This window comes from Odontesthes bonariensis, chromosome 22 (genome assembly GCF_027942865.1).
Source record: "Odontesthes bonariensis isolate fOdoBon6 chromosome 22, fOdoBon6.hap1, whole genome shotgun sequence".
Taxonomy (NCBI): domain Eukaryota; kingdom Metazoa; phylum Chordata; class Actinopteri; order Atheriniformes; family Atherinopsidae; genus Odontesthes; species Odontesthes bonariensis.
Genome location: NC_134527.1, coordinates 18962205 through 18988332, shown reverse-complemented (window position 1 = coordinate 18988332; position 26128 = coordinate 18962205). Strand labels below are relative to the sequence as shown.

The 26128-nt window shown below is 39.6% G+C and overlaps 2 protein-coding genes and 2 non-coding genes across 4 annotated transcripts; all 4 read right to left on the bottom strand.

Moving 5' to 3' along the window:
• Positions 1-883: 883 nt before the first annotated feature.
• On the bottom strand, positions 884-20053 carry pdcl (phosducin-like). The gene is made up of 14 exons (XM_075456556.1): positions 19881-20053; positions 19637-19720; positions 15822-15938; positions 14316-14456; positions 14084-14227; positions 13529-13710; positions 12868-12951; positions 12265-12511; positions 10725-11011; positions 8768-8915; positions 6652-7010; positions 2608-2785; positions 2236-2417; positions 884-1905 (listed from the first exon to the last, which is right to left on the bottom strand). Exons 1-14 carry the CDS (start codon positions 19885-19887, stop codon positions 1342-1344), a joined length of 2724 nt encoding a protein of 907 aa, XP_075312671.1. The 5' UTR covers positions 19888-20053; the 3' UTR covers positions 884-1341.
• Positions 20054-22118: 2065 nt separating this feature from the next.
• On the bottom strand, positions 22119-25700 carry rpl37 (ribosomal protein L37). The gene is made up of 4 exons (XM_075455452.1): positions 25624-25700; positions 24768-24903; positions 24385-24469; positions 22119-22408 (listed from the first exon to the last, which is right to left on the bottom strand). Exons 1-4 carry the CDS (start codon positions 25624-25626, stop codon positions 22339-22341), a joined length of 294 nt encoding a protein of 97 aa, XP_075311567.1. The 5' UTR covers positions 25627-25700; the 3' UTR covers positions 22119-22338.
• On the bottom strand, positions 22899-22979 carry LOC142373430 (small nucleolar RNA SNORD72). Its single transcript, XR_012768485.1, has one exon. It is a non-coding gene; the product is annotated as a small nucleolar RNA SNORD72 (small nucleolar RNA).
• Positions 24976-25055, bottom strand: LOC142373431 (small nucleolar RNA SNORD72). The gene has a single exon (XR_012768486.1). It is a non-coding gene; the product is annotated as a small nucleolar RNA SNORD72 (small nucleolar RNA).
• Positions 25701-26128: the final 428 nt, after the last annotated feature.

Genomic DNA, 26128 nt, shown 5'->3' with positions numbered 1-26128 from the left:
AAATACTCTGAAAGTGTGATTGTTTTCTTTAATCTTTCAATTAGCCCCACTTGCAACAATCTGAGGTGACCAGGATTATTTTTGCACTATATTTAGATTTCTTTCCATACACCTGGATAACAACATCTAAAGGAAACTTGCAAAGAATTTTCCAGCAGTTGCACAGCCTTCTTTCGTTGATTTAATGGCACAAAGCAGTTTATCGCAAGGCCTTAACATCTGTTCTTCTGTTAACATTCAAATCATAGATTTAGCAGCAAAGACAAACACCACAGCTGTGGGAACGTTTTGGTCTAAAGTCAAAAGGAAAAAAAAAAAAAACGCTAATAGCTCTGAAGAGAGGATTTGTTGAATGTGCAGAAGGGAGATGGTATTCAGACGAGCCAATACCCCTAATATAAAACTCTTAGTGTGTAAATTGCAACAAAAAAGGGTGAGTGAACCATCTGTTGTATGACAAATGAAAACAAAAGATGATTTTATTGCAAACTTGTAAAGTAGAATTTAACATGGAGCCGTTTCCAGCAAATGTTCTGATAAATGCTTCATGTTTACCGGATAAATGATAGTGCAGTTCATCTGAGGTTTGGTTGTAGTTTTGTTCCGTGAAGCACTTCGGTCGACCTCGGTTGTTTTTAAACGTTCTATATAAATAAAGGTAACTTGACTTGGTGAGTGCCAGTCTCTTACTTCTTGAAACAAAGTTGATGATGCGCCGGTGATTAATATTGCTCTACAAAACTGCAGATCCATGGGATAACTCTTTGTAACCGAGTGTCTTTACACATCATGACACATCATTCCATCTATTAAGATCTTGATTCACGCAGCTTAAACGTCACTTGGATAACTCTTGACGAATAAAAACACAACGAGCCGTGAGTTCAAACACATTGCAGTTTATTAATCTCACTATCTGTAATGATACAGCACATAGAAAAGTTATAAAATGAACTAAAGATCTGTTTGGGTTGAAGGTTTTATGTTTGGCAGAGTGAAATATGGATAATGTAGTGGAGATGCACATGAAACAAAAGGAGGGAAATGTGTTTTAACAAACAAATAAATAGTCGACAATCACAGCTCAAACGAAACATTTAACTTGCAGCATTCTTACTGTGAAAAACATGGAGATGATAGGAGCTAGTATTTACTCTTCTTCGAGTTAATTTGTGGTTACAATGGAATGATATGAAGCAACCCGCCGGTGTCATGTGTGCATTTACTTTTGGTTCTCCTCAGTCCCTCGTCACTACAGGGGGTCCACACTCATAGATACGACGTAAAGTCCATGCAAACTATGTACACACGTTTCTCAAGCAAATAATGCATGTTATGGCTCTAGTCTATATCAAGGTCAGAGTCCTCATCACTCACATTGCTCTGTATGATGGCCCCATTGCGAATCGTCTTTGGGACGATGGGGGGCTTCTCAGGCAGCAGGCTGTACTCCTGCAGCAGGGCCTCAAGGTCTACGGCGAAGAAGTCTTCCCCGAGCTGGTCTGTGAGCCGGACAAAGTTACCGATCAGGTCCCCTCCTTTGTAAACGAGCAGGGCAGGCAGAGCGCTGTCTCTGAACAGTGCGCTGGTGCTGATGGCTGAGCTGCGTACGCTGCAGAACTTCACCAGAGGGTGTTCCTGCGCCAGACACAGCAGGCTGCCACTCATGGCCTCGCAGCCCGGGACGTCCGGCTCATAGATGTGGATCATGACCAGCGTGCTTTTGTCTTCTTGGTCTAAAGCCTCCAGAAAGTCTTCTCCGCTGTTAAGCTCGTAGACCTGCGCAAAGCGCTTTCCACGGCAGAGCTGGCGTCGCATTTCTTCAATGCGCTGCATACGGTAATGCTGGAGGAAGTCTTCATCATCCTCTTCCTCTTGAAGCATGTTGTACTCCTGCATGGTCATCTGTGGTGCAGATAGTGGAAAACGCATGCAATTAATTCAATGAATAGTCCAACATTTTGGGAGATACACTTGACAGTATATATGCTAAGAGCTCTTTGATAAGATCATACATACAAGAGAAAGTAGATTCAACACTGCACATACATGGAAAACAAGTGGTAAAAATTCAAGCTGGACTCTGAATAAAGGTAACATCTGAATCCTCCAATATCTTCTGTTCAAATCAACTGTGCCACTAACTCAACTGATGTAAGAAAAAGAGCAACTCCCATGTATTTCCAGGATTAAAGAGGAAAAGTTAAGTATGAATTTAGCCCCCATCCTGCTTACTTTGCCTTTTATCTTGTCCTGCAGCTGCTTCTGTTTCTCTTTGTCTTTGTCCAGGTCAAGGTCAGAGCGGCAAGTCATTGAAAGCTTCTTGATCAGTCTTTCCATCTCATTCTTCTGCTCTTGTTTCTGTTCCACCTCCAGCTGCTTGTACTTCCTCCAATCGTTGATCACACCTTTTGGTCCTGAGATGGAATAGCCAATGTCGCTGTCAATGTATATTCTTACAATCATACATAAGTGATTCATGTAAATGAGACATCGTTACATAATAATGGGAACCACACGGCTGCGGAAAAAAGTAAAGAGTCACTCCCAGGTTTCTTCTCTCTGATATCTTGTTCACAGATTATTAGATTAGCAAATCTACGTTACCTGTGTTGACAGAGCTCCCATCTGCACTGGAGTCTATCTCAGGCTCGTTGACACCGGCATCGCGGATGGTCTTGCCCTCCCCATCTTCATCCTCACTGCCTTCATCCTCGCTGCTGCTGTAGTAGTACTGCAGCTTCTCTCCCAGCAACTTGTCATCCAGAGTAGTCATGACAACAGTTCAACTGTGGGAGGCAGAACACTGAATGACACCACGATGGATATATTTCAAACATTCCTAAGTCGGTGACTATAAAACTCAATAACCTCCTTCTTGGTAATTTGACTAATAATTTTGTGCGACAATAGCACGTGGCAGAGACACAACATTACTGATCACTTTCTTACATCCTCTTCAGAAATAACAACACTAAATTCATAATAGTTTTGCTAAGCACATTATTTTGATGCAGCATAATAATCCAGAGTAACAGCCACCCAAGCTGCTATAAGACGGATAGAAAGGGCCTCTTTTCAAAATTAGGACATATATACTATACATAGCTTAGTGAGCAGGCCAGTTCATTAAACTTAGACTGAAAAGCCTTTGGTGGTGCACTGATCCGTATGTAATCCATCCTCTGTGCACAGACGGAGAGACAGGAAGACAGACACCATTAACAAATCGCTCTCACTCTTTTGTTTAGTGGCCACATTGTGTCTCGCTAGTGTACAGCTCTTTTGCTGTGTTTGGCTGCAATTTAACGACAGTAAAAACAAGTCTTCACTGCCATAAAATATTACGTGTCCAACACTTGTAAACAGCAGCTATAAGGCCCTGTAGCCAAGACCAATCCTGCCTTAGAACTACCGTTGTTACAGACTAAAAAGGGCTAACTAAGCTAGCTGTCGTTTCCAGCTGGTGACTTTTAATACATTTTCCTTAACCGTCTAAGCGCCAATGCCCTACTGTGAAAGGGACATAGACTGTCAAATTATCTAGGCTAAGAAAGTGAGACGAGAACCGAAAAGGAGTTAAGTGTAACGAGACATATTAGCATTAGCCAAAGAGCTAGCGAATTGGCTTCCGGTTACAATATTAGGCAGTTTTTAACATTGATTAGACGGAAAACATAAGTGATTTCTTATTGTTTACACATAATTTACACGTATTCATCAATCCTTTCTTACCTTGGATCTGTAGCCAGCTGACGTTGTAAAATGTCACCTGAAGCGACTCTTAACTCTCCCTAATCCGGTAGTGTAGCTGTCACAAGCCACGCCCCCGAATTGCAATGCCTTCAAGACTAACAGAAATGTCGAAATTATGACAGTTGGTGTCACAGAAGGGGAAACAATGAATAGTACTTTCTCCCAGATATTCAGAACTATGCACAGCGTTTAAATGAGCTTTAAAATATAGCCCTGATTCTGCTCTTTTGTGGAGACATTTAAACGTTTTTTCAATATTTAGTTTATTTCAGAAGATTGCTATTTTCACTTTAGGCCAATTAGATAAGTTAGATAAGCATTTTTGTGTTTGCCAAAGTAGAAAGACATCACATACACCCGAAACATACACCATACATGCTCAAAGAAATTTAGAATTGTGTTCATTTTCTCTCTGGCAAACTTCTTACAGGCACTGAAGATGAAAAGGATGGAGCAGCAGCTTCTCTTGGAGGAGATGACGGGTATTAATGGTAAGCCTGTTTGGGTAAAAGAGAGGAGGCAGGAGGAGAAGCTGACTGGCATAATACCTACGGAATTCCTCCAAAAGAAACTAGAAGATGAAAGAACAGACAGTCCACATTTGACCACTTCTCCGTTCTGAATCAGCAAAATAAACAATCCGACGCACATATATCTATTTATGTTGGCATTAAAACACAGACTTCTTTTTCAGTTGAGTGTGTTTCCTGTTTTATATTCACATTTTATGACCTCAGCAGGAGCAATAGGCAGAATTTGTAGCAGATCAAAGTTGACTCGGGAAAGAAAGAGTTGGAGATGAGAAACCAAAAGACCGCAAGGCAAAACAAGCCAGAAATAAAATTCCAGCTACTTTGAAAAGCTTGCAAATGAGGCACCTTCTCAATTTGAATATTTTTCAGATGTACTCAGCCACTTCTTTTGTTTGTAATCCTTTTTCCATAACATTTACAACAAATGAACATATCCATTCGTTAGCAGATGAAAGTCATACATTGCCCTTTGATTAAAAGACAGCATCAAATTTAAAAAGCCCTAACAGAACTGAACATTTCTTCTCTGGAAGTGCTTTTCCAGGCCTTCAAAGCTGCTGCCTTTAGTTGATGTATATTACAGGGGCTCTCGGTCTTATTCCTTGCTCTCAGCTGGTAAAATGATCTGCAGGGTTTAAATCTGGGGCAGCAAAACCACAATGCACTCAACAGTGGGAAAACAAGTTGGTGTTGATCTCAGTCAAAACATTTCAATCTCAAAACTAAAGAGTAAATGAGTAAAAAGACAGACAATTGCTAAGTGTGTCAATTCTACTTAGCAATGTTTTAGTTTGATGCATCTTAAATCATTTGCTTATATTTAATTGCAATAGTAAAAAAGGCAGGATGTTGCTAAACAAGAACACTAACATGAGGACCATGGGACTTCAAATTGTAACAACTTGGTCAAATTTGGGAGAAAATTTACAGTAAACAGGTAAAAAAAAAAGACTTCTGCCAGGTAGTTCTTGCTATTCTATATTGATGAGATTTTTTTTCCCCCTAATGTAATATATTTCCAGAGCATATATCTGTGTCAAAAGAAGAAAGATAGTTAGACAGAAAGTTTACCAAGCCTCCTGTCCAGGTGCTTCAAATGCTCCTTAGGTGATGGTGGACAATGCATTGTTTGCAGTTTTGTTTTTGCAAAGCTACGTTCAGGCAATGACACGGTGTTGTTACTTGTTACATACTGGCAATATTAGTGTATCATCATGATATAATGCCCCCATTTAAGGATTTTCTTTCTCCCCCAAAAATAGTTCCTGTTCAAAAACATTCCTGTCACACATTTTAAAACTAAAGCACCAAATTTACAAGGTTAAAAGTTTTTTGTTTTTACATTTGTTTTAGTAAATACAGAATAATTTGACCATCCTGCAGCAACTAAAAATAGTTAGCCGTAATAATCATGTTACAGGAATCGAAATGAGTATTTCAGAGCATAGCATGTGACTTTCTGGAGTGACTTTGCTATAAGTCTAGATTTTACTGAAAGCATTTGAAGGCAACACTTACAATGCAGTTCCCACATTTGCAACAAGAGGACAGTATGATAGTAAAATATATTACGTATTACTACAACTCCTACTACAGCCACTGCAGTGTTGCCAAGTCAAACATCCTGAATTTACTTCTTTTCTTTCCAATATTTTCACAAAAGGTGTCGTGGTGCCAATAACAGGATATGGGTTCATTCACCCTCCTGTTAAAACAAATCCCATCTCGTAGAGCTGAGCAATCAAATGTTGTTAGATCCTGTCAAAAGGTGTGTTTGGATTTATGTGTTTTCTCTGGACATTTATAATCCCAAATAAATATATTGCAATCTCTCGCATGACACGTTTCAAGAAATCCAAGCTTTGATGTCTCTGAAATCGGAAAAACTTACACAATATTGGGTGTGACCACCTTCCATTCCCATCAGTATGAAGTCTCAGGCCAAAACAAACAGGCAGCAGTAGATAGCAGGTGGGATTGGGATATACAAAACAATGGAGAGTGACAACTATTGCAGTTACTGCCGATTTAAATGAACACTCATACTCCTTATGTCTATAGTTTTATTTCAGTGAATGTTGATAATGAATTTCAATAAACTCTTTAAAAACAAATGGCACCAAATACACTAATTACCAGACAGAGTGGCCTGTAACAGTACTTTAGTTTTTGGCACAAAGCATCTAACAAAAAAAAAAGTTTAGTTTAGTTTAGTTTAGTTTAGTTTAGTTTACCTCCACACGTTTTTAGGAGGCAGTAAGTTAAGGAAAAGGTTGTGTTCTCACTCATCTCAACGCTTGCCTGTTCTATGCAGCAACCTGTTTTATAGGGATGTAAAAAAGCACAACCCTCTGAAGGGTCAAAGCTCATCGGTGTGCGCTTTCCTGCCATCCTTCTCTTGTCGTGTTTGCTCCTCTGTTGGGATCCTGAATGCCACATATGGACACGTCCTGGTGTTTTGACAGACCAGCTTCTTAAGTGTGGCAGAGTTTACTATGTCGAAGCCGACTTTGCCTCCGAATGTGCTGGGCTTCCAGTAGTCTGGAGAACATATGGGGTTTCCCAGGAGACCTTTAAGGGAGAAGGGTGCACCCATCTCTATCATGCTTTCTCCAAATATGGCTCCGGAGCGAGTTTTTTCCAAAATCAAGCCGGGGTAAAATTCAAGAGCGTCAATATCACCGTAGAACTCTTCAAGTGCGCGGGCTAGCTCCTCGTCATCTGCAAAAAGTAATCACAAGCATTAAACAGTTAAAAAGGCACCTTTACAATGCAGTGTATCAAGCATTTCAAAATATTCCCCGCATGGATCTAAAATGGTAACGGTGCCTTGTCAGTCCATCAACTTGGACCAGACTGAAGCGTCTACATAGAATAGAAAAATACTTTATTTATCCCTCAATGGGGGAAATTCAAATTCGTCTAGTAGCTCAACATTTTTTTTTAAATATTTACAATGATTGAATTAACAACAATAAAACAACAATAATAATAATACTACTAACTAAATAATAATAAATGACTAAATGGCAAAATAAACAAATAAATAAAAATCAATCAATCAAATAATTTTATCGTCATATAGAATACCAAACAGAATTTTAACAAATGCAGGACACCATGCTGAAAAATTTGGTGACCACATATTGGCACCCACTGAATTGTGCAATACATACCCACCAATTTTCATTTACCCAGTGTGATATCGACATCTAATGGCTCAAAGTCTGCAGCCATTTATGTGCTTTTTATGGAGGTGAACTCTTCAATACCAAACCTTTCCCGTATTTCTCTGACATTGCTTTTCTCTTTGAACCATGAGCATTTCTGTGGGACTGTGGTCGTTGTTTAAGGTGTTTAAATGCTGATTTTTCCAATGAGAATTCTGAACTAGGATTCGGTGAAGTTTAAATCTGATCGCTTTCATGTAAATACATGCTCAGCCTGGTATGTGTCTTCTGGTCATGTGATGAAGTGGAGAAATGGAAACTGATGTGGCAATAAATGTTCTGGCTGTTTTTCTTTCTTCTCTGAAGGTTTGCACAAAACTTTGAAGTAAAACTCTCAACAACTGAGTTTAAGCTTAGGCTTCCCATTCCCAAAAAACTGTACAGGTTTGAGGCAAAAAAAAGGTTTATTTAGTCTCTAAACTATAATGTTAATGGAGTGTTTTGCTGTGAAGTGAAGGCTCCCCTTCACTTGGTTTATGTGTTCTGCTTGTGAGTTCACAGATGTTGTAGTTTCCACTGAAAGCTGGACCATCCTGCTGCTCGCCCCATTTATGGAACATGTAGTCCAGCACGACGCTGGCATTGTTGTTTGTTGTATGTGATGTTTAAATGTTATCATTGAGTGTGTGTTGTAACCATTCTGAGCTGCTTACTGCCTGTCTTGGCCAGTTGAAAAAATAGATTATATATTTAAACATTTTTAATCTCCTGGTTGAATAAAAAGAAATAATGAGATAATTATATCGCTCTGATATGAATGAAACATCTCGGGACTGTGCTTTCACGTTAGAGTTTGGTTTGAAAGCAATTAAAAAAAGATATACCTGTCTTGGAGCAACATGAGCTTCTGTTATGAAGAGCATTAATGTTTCCCAAAAGCACTATATTGTGGGTAATCCTCAGGTATTACCAGCATGGAATATCAGCTCAAAGCACTATTGTGTCTGTACACAACCTCCCAGAATCACTATTGTGGCTTTAGGCTAATATTTTCACTGACACCTACAGGAAGCAAACCAACATAAAGATAAAGCAAAATATAACTTAACAAATTCTGAACTATCGAATAAAAAATGCTCACCTTAAGAAGATAACAGTGAAATGATTAAAAGAGATTAGTATCTAAAATGGGTATTTTCTCAGGGAATGTATGTTCAGCTGTTCTCACAGACCTTTAAAAGTCATAAATCGCATTCCTGGAAGTGTGTCCTCCGAGCTGTGTGAGCTGCACAAAGCTGCTTGTCTTACCAGTGAACTGTCTGAATGATGTGTACGGCTCAAGGTTAAAACGCTTCCTGTATTCGTTGAAAGGCCGGATCCGGAGATGGCGGGACTCCTCTATTGCCCCCACAGCAACGTTGGTCGCCACTGCGTTGATATTGTGGCCTCCACCAATCTGCAGTACAGACATTTGCTAATTAAGTACAATTTGCCTCAGAAAATGGTAACATCGTAAAATCAAGTATATGTGAGACGTTTAGCTCACACAGACAGACAGATTGATGTGTGCACAAGCAGGAAATGTCTCTTCTCACATTAGCATGTCAAATATGTCATCTGACATGTTTGCCTTCAGTTAAAAGAACCGGAATCTTTTTAGGCCCGTAAATAGGCCTGTAATTCTGTGGCAAGGTGGGATCGTTTTGTTTCTAGAAGAGGTTGAACAGCAGCTTGCTTGAAATAGACAATAATTTAACCAGTTATCAAATAGTTATTGATTATTTAGAGGACGTATGGACCCATACAGTTACAAACATTTTTAAACAAGGGAGTAAGTACAATGTCATTTGGACTTGAGGAGCTTCCCATTTTGTTTAGATCTCGAGGTAAAATGGGAGAAAATCTTTCAAGGGATTACTGGCTGGGAATGGACTAGCTTTTGGGGTGGAAGAAAAAGGAATGGCGTTTTTAATTGTTAACAGAACAATAATTGCATTCATTAACAGAGGAAACTGGAACAGGAGGTGATGTAGGAAAAAACATGTTGTTAATGGTTTCAAACAGGATTTTGGGATTGTGTTGTGTTGGCTACTTGAGATAAGATTAGAAAAATATTTGGCTCTGGCATCTTTGACTGTTTAATCAAAAGCTGTTAAAGGTTTTTTTTTTTTTTTTTTTTTTAAATGGTCAAAATGCACTTGTAACCTTGTTGTTTTTCACAGGCATTCAGTTTTCCAACATGATGGGGATATTACAGAAGAGCAAAGTTTGTTTGGTTGTCAAATAAAGCATCATTCTTCTGGAAAATCCTGGAATGTGAGTCTCCTTCCACATTCAGCTCAACACGAACCCTGACAGAGACTCTGTACCCCAGACAAGCACCGTGCTTACCAGCTGTGGAAGAAGGGCTCCTGATGATATTGCAGTGTGGCCACACAACATTTTAAGAGGTGCTTTGATTTATTCATCTTCTGTGTGAGGGGAATGTCAACATAATGGCTGCTGAGCAGTCAGTTGCACTGTTTCTCACTGTTTCTTTTTCAGTTTGGTTTGGATTCATTTGTTTGTGTTGGTTTGTCCACCCCTTCTTTCACAGCCTGTGGATGAAAACATCTGGGAGTGTGCCTTGTAAGGGCGCACTGACTTCTTGTCTTTAGGGATTGTTTTTCTTGTTTTTGTTTGTCTGTTGGGCCCCTCAGCATTCTGACCACCACTGCACTTTATAGCCTTAATTCTTCGTAGCAGAGACCTCCGATCTGTTGGTTGGTTTTGTTCACGTGTGAAATTATTATAGGGACACTATTGAAGTACAGTGATTTACACAGTGGTAAACATGGCCCTGTCCCAACTTTTTTTTTTAGACATGTTGCAGACAGTACAGTATGTAGCAGGCAAAAATCCTCATAAAGTATTCCAACACTGCTTTTACTAAACATGGTACTATCATCAGTTTTACCTTGGTTTTAGTCCAAGAATAATAATAAAAAAAAGCATTGCCATGTATTTAACAGTCCGCACCAACCTGAGTTATCACCCAAACGTTTCAACATGTATTTGTTGTTATCACTTACCGGGAACTATTGCAGCAAAACAGAAAAACTGCCAGTGAATGCCAAAAGCCATTTCACACAAATGCTTAATCTGGCAATACTTTAAGAGATGTGACAGTTGGTGAGTAGGTCTTAAACCTCCAGGCTCAAAACAACCTCGCACTGGAAAACTGTGTGTTTGCGTGCACCATGATTAAATAATGCCTGTTTGTTACCTGGCCAGCGACTTGCCGAGAGAAGGACTCCACCATCTTCTCCACGCCATAGTGTGTGAGAACAGACGTGTTGAAAAGGAACTGTGAGTATGTGAGCTCGTCTCCGTTTATATGGAAGCTGTCAGGCATCAAAGGGTGCCAGTGGTAGAGTTGGCTGAACTCGAGCGAGATGCGGTTGCCATACTGGAAGTTACTGTTGAACAGCAACGTGGGGTCAAACTTCAACTGCAGAAAGTAGCCACTGAGGTGCTGCACGTACTCCTGTATCACGATTCGGATTGTCTCACCTGAGAGAAATATAGAGAGGATGCAAAAAGGACACGTTCAAAATGAAACACACCAACCGAACACTGAGTCACGGTCGGAAAGGTTCAGCTAAGTTGAGTCCAACAAAATGAAGGCCAGGCACACAGACTAAAAAAGAAGGACAAAACATACATTATGAATGTGTTAAAGAAAAAGATTTTTCTTCTTGCTGGACTGTCAGATAAATATAAAGATGCAGCCAGCTGTCTTAGTCTACCATGAAGATCAGGCAGATCTGTCAGAAGATGAACTAAATATGTCTGCCAATACCTCTCGAAAATCTCAAAAATGCCCCCTGTATCTATTTAATCTTTTGTTTATTTAATCACTATATTTAGTGTTGTACCTGTGAGGTCGCCAGCAGCCATTGGACACTTGCACCAAGCATTAAGAAACACACCACAAACGTTCAAACCCCAAATTAGCATCGTGATGAATCAATATTCATACTCTATGTAGTCTAACTTTCACGTGTACCAAATTGTCTTACGGTAAACTTTAAACTGCTCATATCAAAGAGATGCTGTGTCCTTATTCTGCCCGTGGACTCCTGAAACTGAACTGAAATTTTGAGCCACTTGAGAAGTGCATCTAACTTTTCGATGATGCTACTTTTATCCTGATCCTTTCCCAGCAGTTTTACAATAACCAGCTGTTAAAATAGTGCCAAACTAAAAGTTTCGAAAACATCCAAACATGACCTGACCGTCTGCTGGATATCCTTCTCACATTTTTTAGCAACATGGAAATTTGTTGATACAGCAATCCTGTTTCCTCATCTATTATACTTGAGAATTGAAGAACTCCATATTGAAAAGAAGGATAATGTTGATCTTTATTTTAATCAGCGGAGCAATAAGAAATGAATTTGATGGCTTTTTTTTTTTCCTTGTTTGTTTTTGCATTTCGAAAACTGCCATCTCCAGTGGAAACGATAAGCCAACTGGACACTGGCTGTAGCTTTAGCAGTAAACCTAGGAAATCACTCATCCGCACAGATTCAGTGCGCACCAAACAGGATTTTACGGTTGGTTTGTAGATTAAAGGATAAAATTGTTTAATCCTTGGATTTCTTTTCTCTAGTTGCAGACTGAAAGTGTGGCCGCACTGAAAAATGAAGGTATCTCTCAAGAGACATACTGTATTTGTAGCAATATGTGAGCTACAGAACTATGGAAATTCCTCTAATGTTTCATATAAAATTAGAGATGATGATAAGATGTGGTCGGCTCACCAATGATGATGAGACGTGTGGTCTGGAAAAGCTGCTCATCATCCCAAGTGGGATGCGCTGCTTTTAGGATGTCACACACTCGGTTGTGCTCCCTGAGCCACAGCGTGGCGTACAGCCCCAAACCAGGAAGGAGTCCAAACACCTCCTGACCGATGGCCATTTGACTCTCAACAGGGACCCCAGGAGGGTAGCTCATCTTAATGGGTGCATCAACAACAGTGGGAGGGTACATCTCTCCATCAATTAACTGATGGGAAAAAGTAAAAATGAATTATGATGAAGAACATCTCTTTGTGAAATCTGGGGTTCACAATGCTTTCCTTTTTATGACAGTTTATTACTCTAAAACTTGTTCAGAATGTCTCCAGATATTATAGTTTACAGAGGCTCCTCAGAATAATTCATTTAGGAACTAAAGGAGATGAAATATCAACAGTAAGGAGTGACATAGTTTGCCATGTGAACAAATGAAAATTATATAGTAATCAAGGGGACACCGCAGAGCAAAAAAACCATCTTTCTTTTCTATTCTGATCTTGATCAATTTGTTAACATAGGCTGAGTCTTGATAAGTTTCCTCCATCTAAGGTTTCAGTTGCTTACCTGGTATTTCAGTTTTCCATCTTTTAAAAGCCGGAGCGTGAGCTGACGTTGCAAGTTGTCTCCATAAATGTGCCCCGCGTCCACCTGCACGAGTCACAGGAAAAAGACAAAGATAGCGAGTGAATCAGAAGATGTGAACGTGACCTTCTGAAGATGGCTGTGTAGCCAGACATTTGTTGTGATGACACGGAGTTGTCTGTGGACATGACTCATCGTCCACATGTATGGCACACCTCTTTTGTAGATGGGGATCATAGACTGTAATGATTGGGATCTTCAGCCAATGAACAAGGTACAGAATGCCACACATGCGCATAATGATTTAGTCCAAGGACAAGCTCAAAATCACACACCAAAAAGTGGTCACACAGTCGTCTGCATGGACACACATATGAAAAAGAAAATCAACTAAGGCACTAACTTGATTAGTCAAGTACAAACTTGTTGAGCTAGTTGTTTCCAGTCTGTAACATAAGGTAAATCTTCTCAATCAATGGTTTCGTGTCTCATTGCAACTTCGCAGCTTCAGAAATATCTCCTGCAATGGACTTGGATAAGCTTAAAACAATGTCATCCTAACGATTTTGTTAAGTTGTCTTTCTGTTTTTTCCTTCTCTAGGGATTTTACTGGTTGCAAAATAAAAGTTTTACATGGACTGACCCCATGCCCTAGTGCCTTGGTAAAGCCCAGGCCCATGCGATTGTAGGTCTTAAAGAACTGGTGCGTGAAGTGCTGAGCAAAGAAAGCAAACATGAGGTTGGAACCCTGGGGGTCAGGTCGAAACACCGTTCTTTTCAGCAGCTTCTCTACCAGGACCTTGGGGTCAGGCAGCCCAGTCTTGCCTGAACAGAAAGAAAAAACACGGCGTCACACAAAACACAAGGGAACACACAACGCTACACCACAAATACACACTTACACTTTTAAAAGTGCTATGGAAACAGTTACATTTGACAAAAAAAAAAAAAAATGCATTACTGGGTTTAAGAACTCAGCCTGATAAAAAGGAGGCCCTATTTGACGAATACATTTAAAGGTGAAATAAATGATTTTGGTCCATTTTAGGCAGCATAACAAGTAATTTGATGACTCATTTACACATGTAGCTGTTACAAGCAATATATGAGGTCATGTTTCCTCAAAATAACATGCAATTCCAGTATTTAAGCCCCTTTATTGGTGCCAGATGGGAATATAGAACTTCTTAGATCTCACCTTTGACCCCTAGAGGTGTGGGGCAGTCCTTTGGCACAGGGGGCAGAATCCGAGTGTAGTAGCTGAGATTGTAGTAAGATTCCCAGTTGAGGTAGTCATATTTTGAGTTGAAGGTAGGAGGGTTTGGTATAAAGTTGGACCTCGCTGTAAATAGGCAGAGAAGAGTTAGCAGGTGTATTGACCATGTGACAGTCCTCAACGAAGTTCTTTGAATGAACTAGTGACTCCGGACCTGTTAGAACCAGCCGCATGAGGACGTCCCGTAAGAAGGTGTTGTTTATGATGTCCCAGAACCAATGGAAATGGGTGAGAATGTAATTCAGCACATTTGGACTAGGCTTGAGGAAATTACGCACTTTGGTCCAAAACTCGGCTGATGAGAAAAAAACAAAACAAAACATACAGTTTTGTTGTTACTGGAAATGTGCTAGGGTATTGGAGTGAAAATTCACTCTGTGCTAAGTGATCATGTCACACAACACCAGAACACTTGACAAGCTTGACTTGTTCAAACAGCCTGACTCCAGTTTTCTGAATGGTCAATGTTCTCGCTTCACTAAATTAATTAGTCCAATGAAATGATACAGAAATTTATGCTCATGTATGGAGCGAGTCATTCTAATCCAAAGCTCCTGGAGCTCTGGCTGGTTTGCGCTAATCAAATTTTAAAATTAGTTTGGGATACTTTGAAGCCACAAATTAACAAAAAACAAGATGCATTGCTCAGATAAACCTGAAGGTGTGTTTCGTTGGGCAAAATTAGGCCAAATTTAATTTCAGCACATTTTGTACTCCTCCCTGAGAGGAATTACAGCAGTCAGCCACCCTGGGCACCCAAACTCCCCAGATCCTAACCCAACAGGTCCAAGATACAAAAAAACTGTAAGATATCGTTATGTTAAATTATGGAGCAGCATTCCAAATGCTCTGTCTATTTGTCAGACAAAATTAAAAAATTGTGATAAAAAAAAGAATTGGCAAATGAAAACAACGCTTGATTGTAACCCTAACTTTAAAAAAATGTTTAAAAAAAATTTTAGCAAATGGCTGATATTTTACATGTAAACTTTTGAGGTTTTTGACACAGTAAATTCTATTTGACTCATTTTTGGCAATCAGAGAGACAAAAAATCTTTCCCACTTGGACATACATGACAGTGCATGTCCCAAGTTTAAAAATGTTTCAAGGTTCATACTTGCAGCACTTGTGTTTGCCTATTCTACCCTGCACAAGAAGTGAAAATATTATTTTATGTATACATTACCACTCAAACCCATTTCCTTCCTCATCTCATTTCCTCGCTTCTTTCTCTCCCACTCTGTCTCTCTTTTTCTCCCCGCACAATCAATGTTCATTGTTTTTACGCATGATGTGACTGTCAGCTGGATATATCCCTGCTGATTAGATACCGCAGTGTGGGAGGATTTGTTTTAATGAGAAGCAGACCAGTACAGCCTGTGTAGAAGAGATCAGTGGAGACAGCTCTGATTCAGCTGCTCTCTTTTGCACAATTTCACTATTTTTTTCCAAATATTTGTGTCCAGACAAGAAGCTTCTCTGTGAGCCAGGAGCTATGTTGCACTATTTCCTGATTTAACAATAACAACATGAAACGACCATTTCCAAAGGCCATTTGACCCCTTCTGTCTTATGAACAAAAGAACGTTTCAAATTCCTTGAAAATGCAATACTAAAAGAGGATATGAGAAGAGGTTTCATAAAGTTAAGCAGACTCACGGATGGTGCAGTTTTCTCCGTAATAGCCGGTATGAGTGCAGTCACACTCATATTTGTCCTCATCGTAGCGTACACACACACTCCAATGCTGACAGGGAAAATAACAGCATGGATTCACTGTGGAAACAAAACGGAAAAGTCATGACAAGACCTTGAGAAGTGCTTACATAAGTCAGGCAGTAAGAACATATATATGACTCTAGCATGGAAAGAGACTGAGAAAGAGATCAAATGTTGACATGGCACTGATTGCAGCTCTCATTCCTGCATGGTGACTTATTTCCCATTAAAGAACATCTGTTTCAGTGTCTGCACCAGCACTTCCGAGTTAATGTTTTAGTCAGATATCCAGCTGATAATGAAATTTGAAACGTAAAAAAAAAAACGGATTATTGTAGTTAGAGGTGAAACATTTCAACCCATCTTCATTTGGTTAACACTTCTTTTTCCCTAATCACTTCACAAAGTGGACAAAGCTATGAAACGAAAGCCCATTTAGGATTAAAGGTAAGAACACAAAACAAAATATGTGTATATATCACAGCCTGTGGACTGATCTCTGTGAGGGCCACAGGATGGCTTTTCCAAAAAAAATACAAATGTTAAAATGTTTATGCCCACTCCTAAGTGCCTCATCTCAAATCTTCTTCTCTGCTCCTCTTCAGCTGTAACACTTTAGTGATGTTACTCTTCCAAATAGGGTCCAATGACGGTGGCGCGGTATACTGGTATTCCAAGAGAATTGTGATATCAAAAGAACAAAATGTCGATTTTTTTTTTGTTTATGATACATTTACAATTATGTTTTTGTCTCCTCTGATAAAATGAAAACATTACTAACTGAATACATAGTCGGACTAAACGAGTCACAGTGCAGTCATAGTTACCCCATCTAACACTAAGGTTGTTAGTTACATTCACTCTCATGTTTGTCACCTCATCATTCCAGTCAGGGCAGATTTGACTGCCAGGAGAGTTACTCAAGGGGATGTTCATAGTAGCCTTAAGGTTTCTGCTCAGATCCCTCCAATACACATCTTTTCCTGCTGTAAAACCCAAGATTGGTGCGGTGGGGGCTAAATGTTGAGACTTTCAAACATCTATAAAATAATGGTATATTATTTTATATTACCATCTACCTCCGAGTGCAAGCATTATTCCTCAATAACGATGGACAGCTTACTTTTGCCAAATTTTGGATGGTTGAATTCCAAATTACAGGAACATTCCAAGGAAATCTTCGGGGAATGAATGATAAGGAATTTATAGGCCCATAAAACAAAGTGTGGCCACACACATTTTAACTTGTTTCTGAGCAAATGTTTGTTCATAGACAGAGTGGAAAAGGGGTTGCAGCCAGCAGTTCTTTAGCTTAAGTTACCATACAGACTGGAAACCGGACTGCTCCTATGAGCATCTGTAACTCTCTTTATGAGTTAAGAACTCCACAAACTCCATCCTGTTTGTTTTAGAGATTAAAGTAGTTTCAAGGGTTTTTATGCACAAAGCTATTTCTTGGCCAGGCATCAGAAAAAATTATTTTCTATACAGCCTTTTTTTTTGCAGAGGTAAAGAGTTCACTTTCTTCTAGGCATGGTACGGTTTAGGTGGACGCTCCGAACCTACGGTTTACTTCTCACGGGGCGGAGCGTGTGCAAACCGTACGGGGTCCACGGTTCAATTTGATTTCTTTATATATTTTTTTTTTTGTGTCCAGACGTTCGCATTGTAGCCTGTATGTTAGCACGTGGTTTCAATTCGCGTCAAAGAAGCAAGTGGAAGTAGTGAAGGCGGGCGATGCTGGCAACAAAACCGTGGATCGAACGATTACGACATGCAAGCATTGCAAAACCCGTCTTGCATATGCTAGTGGAAACACTTCAAATATGTCCGGCCATTTGCGCAGACATCACCCAAGTGAGTCAGTGGAGGGGAGGAGAGGAGAGCCTGCCAAAAAGCCTTTACACTCAGCGCTGCATTTAAACAGCCTCTGGCTGAAGACACCGCAAAAGCAAAATCAATTTCCAAAGCCATTGGTTTATTCATTGCGAAGCACATGCAGCCCTATAGCGTGGTGGAGGCTGAAGGCTTTAGAAACATGTTGAAGGTGCTGGAACTTTTTTTCCCATTTCTATTGTGGTTGTCCTGTAGATGCCACCAGATCGCAGCAAACATTCCTGACACTTTTTTTGTTGAAATCATCCATTATCTTCCCTCTTTCTCTCTCAAAATACTAGCTTTCTGGTAGTAAAATCTTTTCAGCGATTATTACAGTGTTCCACTGGTGTAAGTGTGTGTATTATGGGGCTAAAAGTTAAAAAAAGTTAAAAAACCGTAAACCGTAGACCTCAAACCGTGATACACACCGAACCGTGAGTTTTATGATCCGTGCCACCCCTACTTGCTTCCATGTCAGTATGCTGAGCTGAGGCAACTAGCCTCTGAGTGAAAAAGCATTTCACTGACAGCATACGTGTGAGCATAGCGTCCAATAAAGAATAATCCTAAACTTCTCAAAGTCAAACAAAAAGTGTCAGTGTGACAGTGCTAAATCCAGCCGCATTAAAAGACCTTTCTTGTCTCACACACAAAGAAATAGAAGGAGACGGAGGGGAGGGGTTTGTCTCATGTATGAGCCGGACATAAAAAGCAAGTCTATTCATGTTCGTCTCAGGGTGATAGAATAAACACCCTCAAATTACCAGTTAATGATAGATGAGGCAACATCAGACATTTCCTCACCCAAAGACTCATGCACAATTTATTCTGATGAGGTCTCCATATGTGGGCAGATATAACCAGTAATGAGCACAATGCAATAAGCTATAAAACATCCAATCTCTTCTAAGAAAAAGCATTGCGTTAGGGAGCTTGTGTAACCTTTGTTTGACAAGCAGAGGCATGCCTCTCCTTGCTCTCTTCCCTCAGTTTATCGGAAACAACATCAGACCGTTATGTAAACCACAGCCAAACTATCTGATGTTGCAGGTCAAAAAGAAATTCAAACCTCACACAGTTTTACTTGACATACACCTACCTCACAGAATTAAATTTGGAAAAGAAAAGAAAAAAAATCACTGTGGCTGAGTCAGGACTTTATGGAGAAAGGGATTCCTCCTGTGACTAGGTTAAAATATTTGAGTCTGGGCAATAACACAAGACTTCAGATAGGACATTAAAGCTGGAATCAGATAAGAGAATGAGGAGGGCGAGAAAGGCGTGAGAGCTTTTAACATTCTCCTGAGGGTAAGAGCCTATATTGTGTACGTAACGGGTGTGAGGGGAGATGCAGACCTACAGGTCAGGCAGGAAAAGTCTGCTGAAGGGGCTTGGCTTCAAGAAATAAATCCATCCATTTTTATAAACACTGTAGGGCTAAAAGTTGAAATCCTTCCTCTGTTTCACTTGAAGTAAAAGGAAATAAGTTGGTTCAGATTCTCCACCAGTCCTCCTTAGTCTGTGTCCTTTTTACAGTTTTGGAAGAAAAGAAAGGTGTCACAGATGAGCATGAAAATGATATCCCTTGCAATGCTTCTCCTAGAAGATGTCACGTTATACCAGGAATCATCCTGCCATGGCCTGCCTTTGTTATTGGGCATGACGCACAACAGGAATGCCAAGGAGTCTGTTGGCAGCTTAACCCACTTCTTCTGAGGAAGATCTGATAACACCTAAAAGGTCTAAAGAAAACCACGCGCATGCACGCACTTGGACCCAAACCCGACATGTGTTGCCTGTCTCAGATTATAGGTTAGATTATTATTAGGCGATTATATTGCTATTTGCAACTTCAAAGTCACTGACTTCTCACCCACCTGTGCTGGAGGTAACCTCCTCGCCCTGGCACCCAGACTCCCGCAGCAGCAGGAGGAGAGCACAAACTGATCCTAGGACAGAGGCTTACGACAAATTTTAAAATCAGAGCGTTTCTAATAGGAGACAAATTCAATATACAGCAACCAAAAAGGAGGCAAACACGCTGGCCCCAGCTTGAGCCTCCTGAGTACGCCTTGATACATGAGAGACCTGAAAAAAGTGGGGCTACACTCACATACTCACCTCTCATTACAGCAGCCTCAGTTCAAGAGAATGTCATTCCAACTGTAAAAGGAAATGTGAAGTAATCCAGGCTGTCTAGGAGATGGAGACTGTGTCAGAGTCAGGAGAAGCAGCATTGAACGGCTGTTCAACAAGTCACCTTCTGTCTCTGAGAGATTCAGCCCCACCGTTCAGCTTTATCTACCAACAAAGCAACAGAATAAGAGTGAGTGGGCAACTCCTTACTGCCTCCTGCTGGTGGTTTCTCTCTGTAAAAATTTCCTAATCCCTGGCTTGCTTATGAGTAAATTTCCATATCAAAGCCCGGGTTGGTAGAAGGAGTTTCTCTTATTAATTCCATGTCCTGGTCTCACACTTTTTCCAAATCCAGTGAAATTATTTCAAAGCCTTTAGGCTTGTAAAATAGCCAACCTCATTCCTCTAATGAAAACATCTGTAGAAAAAGACCTAAAATGCTGTGAAGCTCAGTTTATTTCCCATGAATTATTGATTTTAAAATCCTTTTTTTTTTTAAGAAAAAGGGTGTGTAAAATATTCAATCCAAAATATTGCTCTTAAACTATAGCAACCGAAGAGAACAACAGATCAGATGTACTTAGAGAGGTAAAATTACAAATAAAAAATGTGAAAACTGGGTAAAAGCTACCTTCACAGAGGTGGAGGAGTGTTTTCGGCAGCTTAAAGCGGAGAAACCCGGCCACAGTTTCAAAAATGTTTAGAAGTACTGCTGCCGTAAAACACTTCTGGGCTTATCTATGACTGAAACCAGACTGATGTCCGATCCTCCAAGTCCAACAGATAAAACCTCCACTGGGAAGGAGAGAAAAGTGGAAATAGGATGTTAAAAAAACAGTAAAGGTTTAATAGTTTCTGATTCATGAGTGCTCTCGTGTGTAGAGACACAAAAGGATTTCCTAATGTCACAAGTCACTTTGGGATTTTCCCAATCCCACCCACAATCTCCCTACAGTGACATAATGCATTTAGAATATTTCGTACTCTATCATCCACTAAACATTGCCTCAACTTAAGACTGCTGGTTTTCCTCAGTGCGGTGCGTCCTCGGGCATTTCCCAGCTGTGACCGTGAGAGTCAGTCTTTTGACTCATTTGTAAAGAAACTTCCCTTCAGTCATCACCTGAGAAGTCTCTGCATTGTCTGGTGCCCGATAAATATTTAGTCTTATTTTGGTATTGAGGGTGTTTTACAGCCACGTAAAGCCTTTTTTTATAAAAGGTTTTTTTTGGTGAATACCCCTTTCTTCTGTGAATTCTTCCATTTTCACACAAGGCTCAGTGTAGATGAGGAGTACTCAATTTTTCAAGAGGGAAAAACCTAACATTTGATCCCCTTATACTGGGAAAAGTATGTAAACTTCAGATTAACAGATAGCTTTTAAGGTGAAATTGGACTTGGGTGTTTTCGATCAAACGATTGTTAAAAATGAGTTCACCATTGGGAGGAAACTGAGTAACAATGGTGTTCATGGCGGGAATTCACGGAGAAAGTCCCTGCTGTTCAAAATTAACATCACTGTATGCTGGAAAAAGGTTTCCCAGCTTCCCATCACAGATGAAACAATGAACGCTGAATCTTACCGGGAAATGATTAAAGAAGCACGTTAACATCTGATCTGAATATTGGCTTGAATTGGATCATTTCCCACATGACCCGTAAACCCTTGTTCTGACAAAGGAAAGTTCTGAAGAATAATTATCTTTGTGGGACAGCCACTTCAAAGCCCTGACCTTAATTCACTCCAAATGCTGCAAAAAGACTTGAGGACTCATGTGGAGAAACAAATCAAAATTACAGACTCAAATGGTCTCATCAGAACGGACGCTGATTTGCAGGTCTCAGCAGGTTACCATCTACATTGGTACTGCGCAAAAACGATGTTTAACACTTCTGCCACCGCCAGAGAAAAACTAATTCAGTTGCGTTTCTCAGTGAATGTCAAATGTTTATGTTTCCTCATTTCTGCAGAGAAAACTCAAAAGGGGTCACGAACTGCGGGGCACCGCTGCTTAAAAGGTCTAAGTTTGCCCACAATAAGTGGTTAAATAAGTTAAAATCTATTAACTAAATTCTTAGGAAATTAGTTACATATTTTTTTCCCCACTTCGTTACTTTCCTTTATCTGATTTTATTCTGTTGAACCCACTGAGGCTGATTGTCCTAATGTATAATGCCAGTATAGGTATAAACTGCAAGAACTCTAGTGCCATACAAGAGCAATGCTTTGAATTTTTTTTTATTTTTACAGGTTTGTTTCATCTTGATACAACGATCCATTATAATGGAAACTTGTAAAAGTAAGAAATGATGTCACATATGAATTGGTTGAAAACAATGTCCATTTCTGATCCTCAATGCTCAAACAATGATGCTTTAAAAATCAAGAAAATAAACCGAAACTCCTGTTAACAGCACATTTATTTAATCAAAAATGTGTTTTTTAGGATGAGCTGGAGGCGGCCACTGCAGCACGTCTGGGTTTTGGTGTGGTACCTTCCCGGAAACCATTTCTGGAAGACAAAAGGAAAGAAAACAAAACATGACTGTGCTGCTAACAAAGTATTTTGGCTCATGCATAGTCCTGGTAAGGCAGAAAGAAATCTTATATTTGTTACTCCACAATGACGCAGAACATTCTAGATTCAATATCAAAATACTTCATTTTAATCCCACTCAGCTTGCTTCTGTCACTGGTTATATGCGGATTACCCGACCAGCCTGGCTGAGGGGCGACTACATTTAAATTAAAAATGTTTCTTCCAAACTGGGTTAAATAAAAAGAAATGGGGATATGATGGGAAATTAGGGATACTTATAAATGTAGCATTTAAACTAACGAGTCTTTGAGAGGAACAGAGCTGAGAAAAAAAAAATTTCAAAGTCATAAGAGTTATTATAAAAAAATGTGTTCAATTAAAACAAATTCACCAGTTTAACCAAGAGGCTCAAGCAGGAGGAAAATATTCCTCAAGTTTACAGTCACTGTTTGTCTTACAAAGTCGCTTACCTCAGAGAAATTAACTGATATCACAATGAGTTCATTTGTTCAGACATTTTTCTTTTCACCATCATTGGTAAGCGTTACTGAAGTTTTAACAGGACTGGAGGTAAGCTGCCAGAGAGCCTCATTACTTCATTTGACAAGCAAAAATAAGTGTTCGTCTCCCACAGTTGTTAAGTAAGCCAACAACCAGCAGCAATAACATAACTGCGAATAACATGTAATTATAATCTTTAATGATACACAACTTGTTGTTTTCCCCGCTACTCTATCAGAATCGTTAAACTAGAAGCGGGATTTCTGAGTGTGGCCGCCCAAAGATTTCTGTGCACATCTCTCTTACCAAATAAATATAGATGGAAAACATTTTCTACTTTAGGCCCACCTGCATGATCATGTTCTCACAGGAATTTAGTTTACATCATCATGTTTAGAATAAAAAGCTGTGGTATTATACACTTTCAGATCAACTGTCAAAACAGTTCAGTAATGACATTACATTTAGTTTGTAAGCACTACATTTTAATTGTTTATACTGTTTTTTTTGGTTTTAAAAACAGTAACTTTCCACAAAACCAACAACACACATTAATAACTTTAGTCATAAACCCAAACCATTTTTTTTTTTTTTAAATTTGAAAAACCTATATTATATCCATCCAATTAAAGGAGGAGAAAAAAATTGACACGAGCCATTTTCCTCTTAGTAAATTAAGCTAAGAGGCAGGAATCTTGCTTAGATTACCTTCAGGAAATATGTCAACAAGATGCACTAACATGTTTGTAGTTGAAGCTGATAAATCTAATTTATTTACCAAATTCAGGTTTAGCTTGATGGCGTTTCTCAGATCACATATTTACTAAGTCTAAAATAATTACATGCATGTCTACTAAGAACACATGCCAATTTTTCATCCAATTTAAAGCCACATGATAACCATTAGGTTCATTTTGCAATTTACTTAAAATATACTAACAAGTAACAAATCCAGGGATAAACATCTTGCCCGAGGATACTTTGACATGTTAACGAGGGACGTCGAGGATAAATGCACCATTACCACCGATTGTAGGACCACAACTAAGTCCTGAGATACACTTAGCCCACCATACAACGTTGCACAATTTAAGACGGAGGACTTTTAAAAAAAAAGATGCAGGCAGACATACATCAAGGATAACCATTTGCATTAAAAGTCAATAGTTTAAGCTCTCAATTTAATTTCTAAAAAAAACCCAGACAAATGTTTACACTAATTTTGTCCAGGAATCTGTCAGGTTTGAGAGGGTCACCTTTTTGAGAGGCCACTATGAATTAAGCAAAGTCCTATCTATTTACCTAAAAGAGCACAGCAGAAGACATACAGCAAACAGGTATGTTTACACAGAGCTAAAAGAAAAAGCTCACTGGATACACTTGTAGCTGTCTGAGGATACTTTGGAAGCTCTGATGTATTTTGCCTATATATCACCCTAATACCTCACCTGAATCTGCGGTAGACAACCTTCAGGTGTCTCAGGCGGCCAGTCCCAGTGGTGTTCCTCCTCTTGGCCTTAGCGCTCCAGTTGTCTGTGAAACAAATCATTTTCATCAATCAAGGCTGCCAAGTATATCAGAGACAAATTAAATAATATACAGTCAATGCTGTCTGAAAAGTACAAGCTCCAATAGTCAAACGTCACATCATGATAGCAGATACAAGGCTACAAAACTAAAACACACTGATAGACGGCTAACGAGGTACCATGCCTGTAATCAAAACATGAACTTAAATTATTTATGTTTACTTTGCCACATTAGACCAGACTTCACAGTCTTATACAACTCTTTAAAAACTAGAAATGCAAATTCCCGGTGGAGGACTTACACTTTCTCTTGCGCTTCTGGGGGTAGCCACACTTGCCGCAGCTGGACTTCTGCAGGTGATAGGCCTTGGACCCACAGCGACGGCACAAGGTGTGCGTCTTGTTCCGACGCTTTCCGAAAGATGAAGTCCCCTTCGTCTGAGAGATGAAGACAGATCAGGGTCAGAAACAACTCACTACAATCCTCAAGTCCAGATCAAGGATGCGAGTGTCTTGTCTCAGTAAAAAGGAGTGAATCACAGAAAGTCATTTGTTCAGACATTTGTGTTTGAATGCATCACTGACAAGACCTCAGCTCAGATGGAACCAAACATTTAGCACACTATGGGAGGGATGCAACATTGGTGAACAGTCAAACGAATACTTAATAAACAGTAATGATTTAAATAGTAGCTTTGAACATTAAAACCAACTGTCCAATTTTAACCACCGCGAGCTGACGGTGATAGCTTTTCGATAAAAGGAACATTTCGCCACATCTAGCTGCTAGCTATGCTAACTACTTCCGAAGAGGTAATTAGCAATTCCACTAGCATCTAACCTATGCTTGTTTCCCCAAAACTAATAATTTATTTGAAAAACAACAAGTAGTTCAAGTAATGTTAACGTTAAGTAGTCTTCTTCTGGTGAATTTAATCCCATCCTGCACACTGAACCACAACGCTAATGGCTGCAAATACAACGTTGAACAGATGACACAGGAACTGTAAATGTATTAAAATGAAGCTTCATCTCAAAAATACATCATCCAAACGCTAACTTTATTTATCCGACAACAAGTCACGATAAATCCGTGCCAGATGACCCGAACAATAAACAGATGTTAAAAGATTTCTCTCTGCCAGCCTTGCTTCTTACCATTATCGCCCGGTGGCTTTGGGAAAAGAGACCGGAAGGGGAGCTTGCGTTGCACAAAATGACATCCGTGCTGCTTCCTGTGTAACACAGAAATGTGACCCTTAAGAGCACATAATAAATGCACCCATTTCAAACCGCAATGGGGAAAAATGATCGAAAAGCGACAGTAAAGTAATTTCATAGCCTATGCTTCGATTATTATTAAAAGAAGAAATATTTTGAAACGTTTAGTTTATTTCCACACATCCCTGGACGAATGACAAGAGCTCCCCCCGTGACAATGGGTCTTAACAGGACCCTGCTCCTACAAAGGAACAAGATCCATACTCACAGTTTTCTCTCTCTCCAACTGTAGGTTAAGCAGATACATTTTGGTTGTTTTACATCTTTTTTTGGTTGTATTTTGTCCTTGTGGGAGACATTAAAACATTAATTTACAAAAAGTTTGAGTAAGCCTAATATACGTGATAATCAAAAATCACACGGTATTGTAATCAATATGATA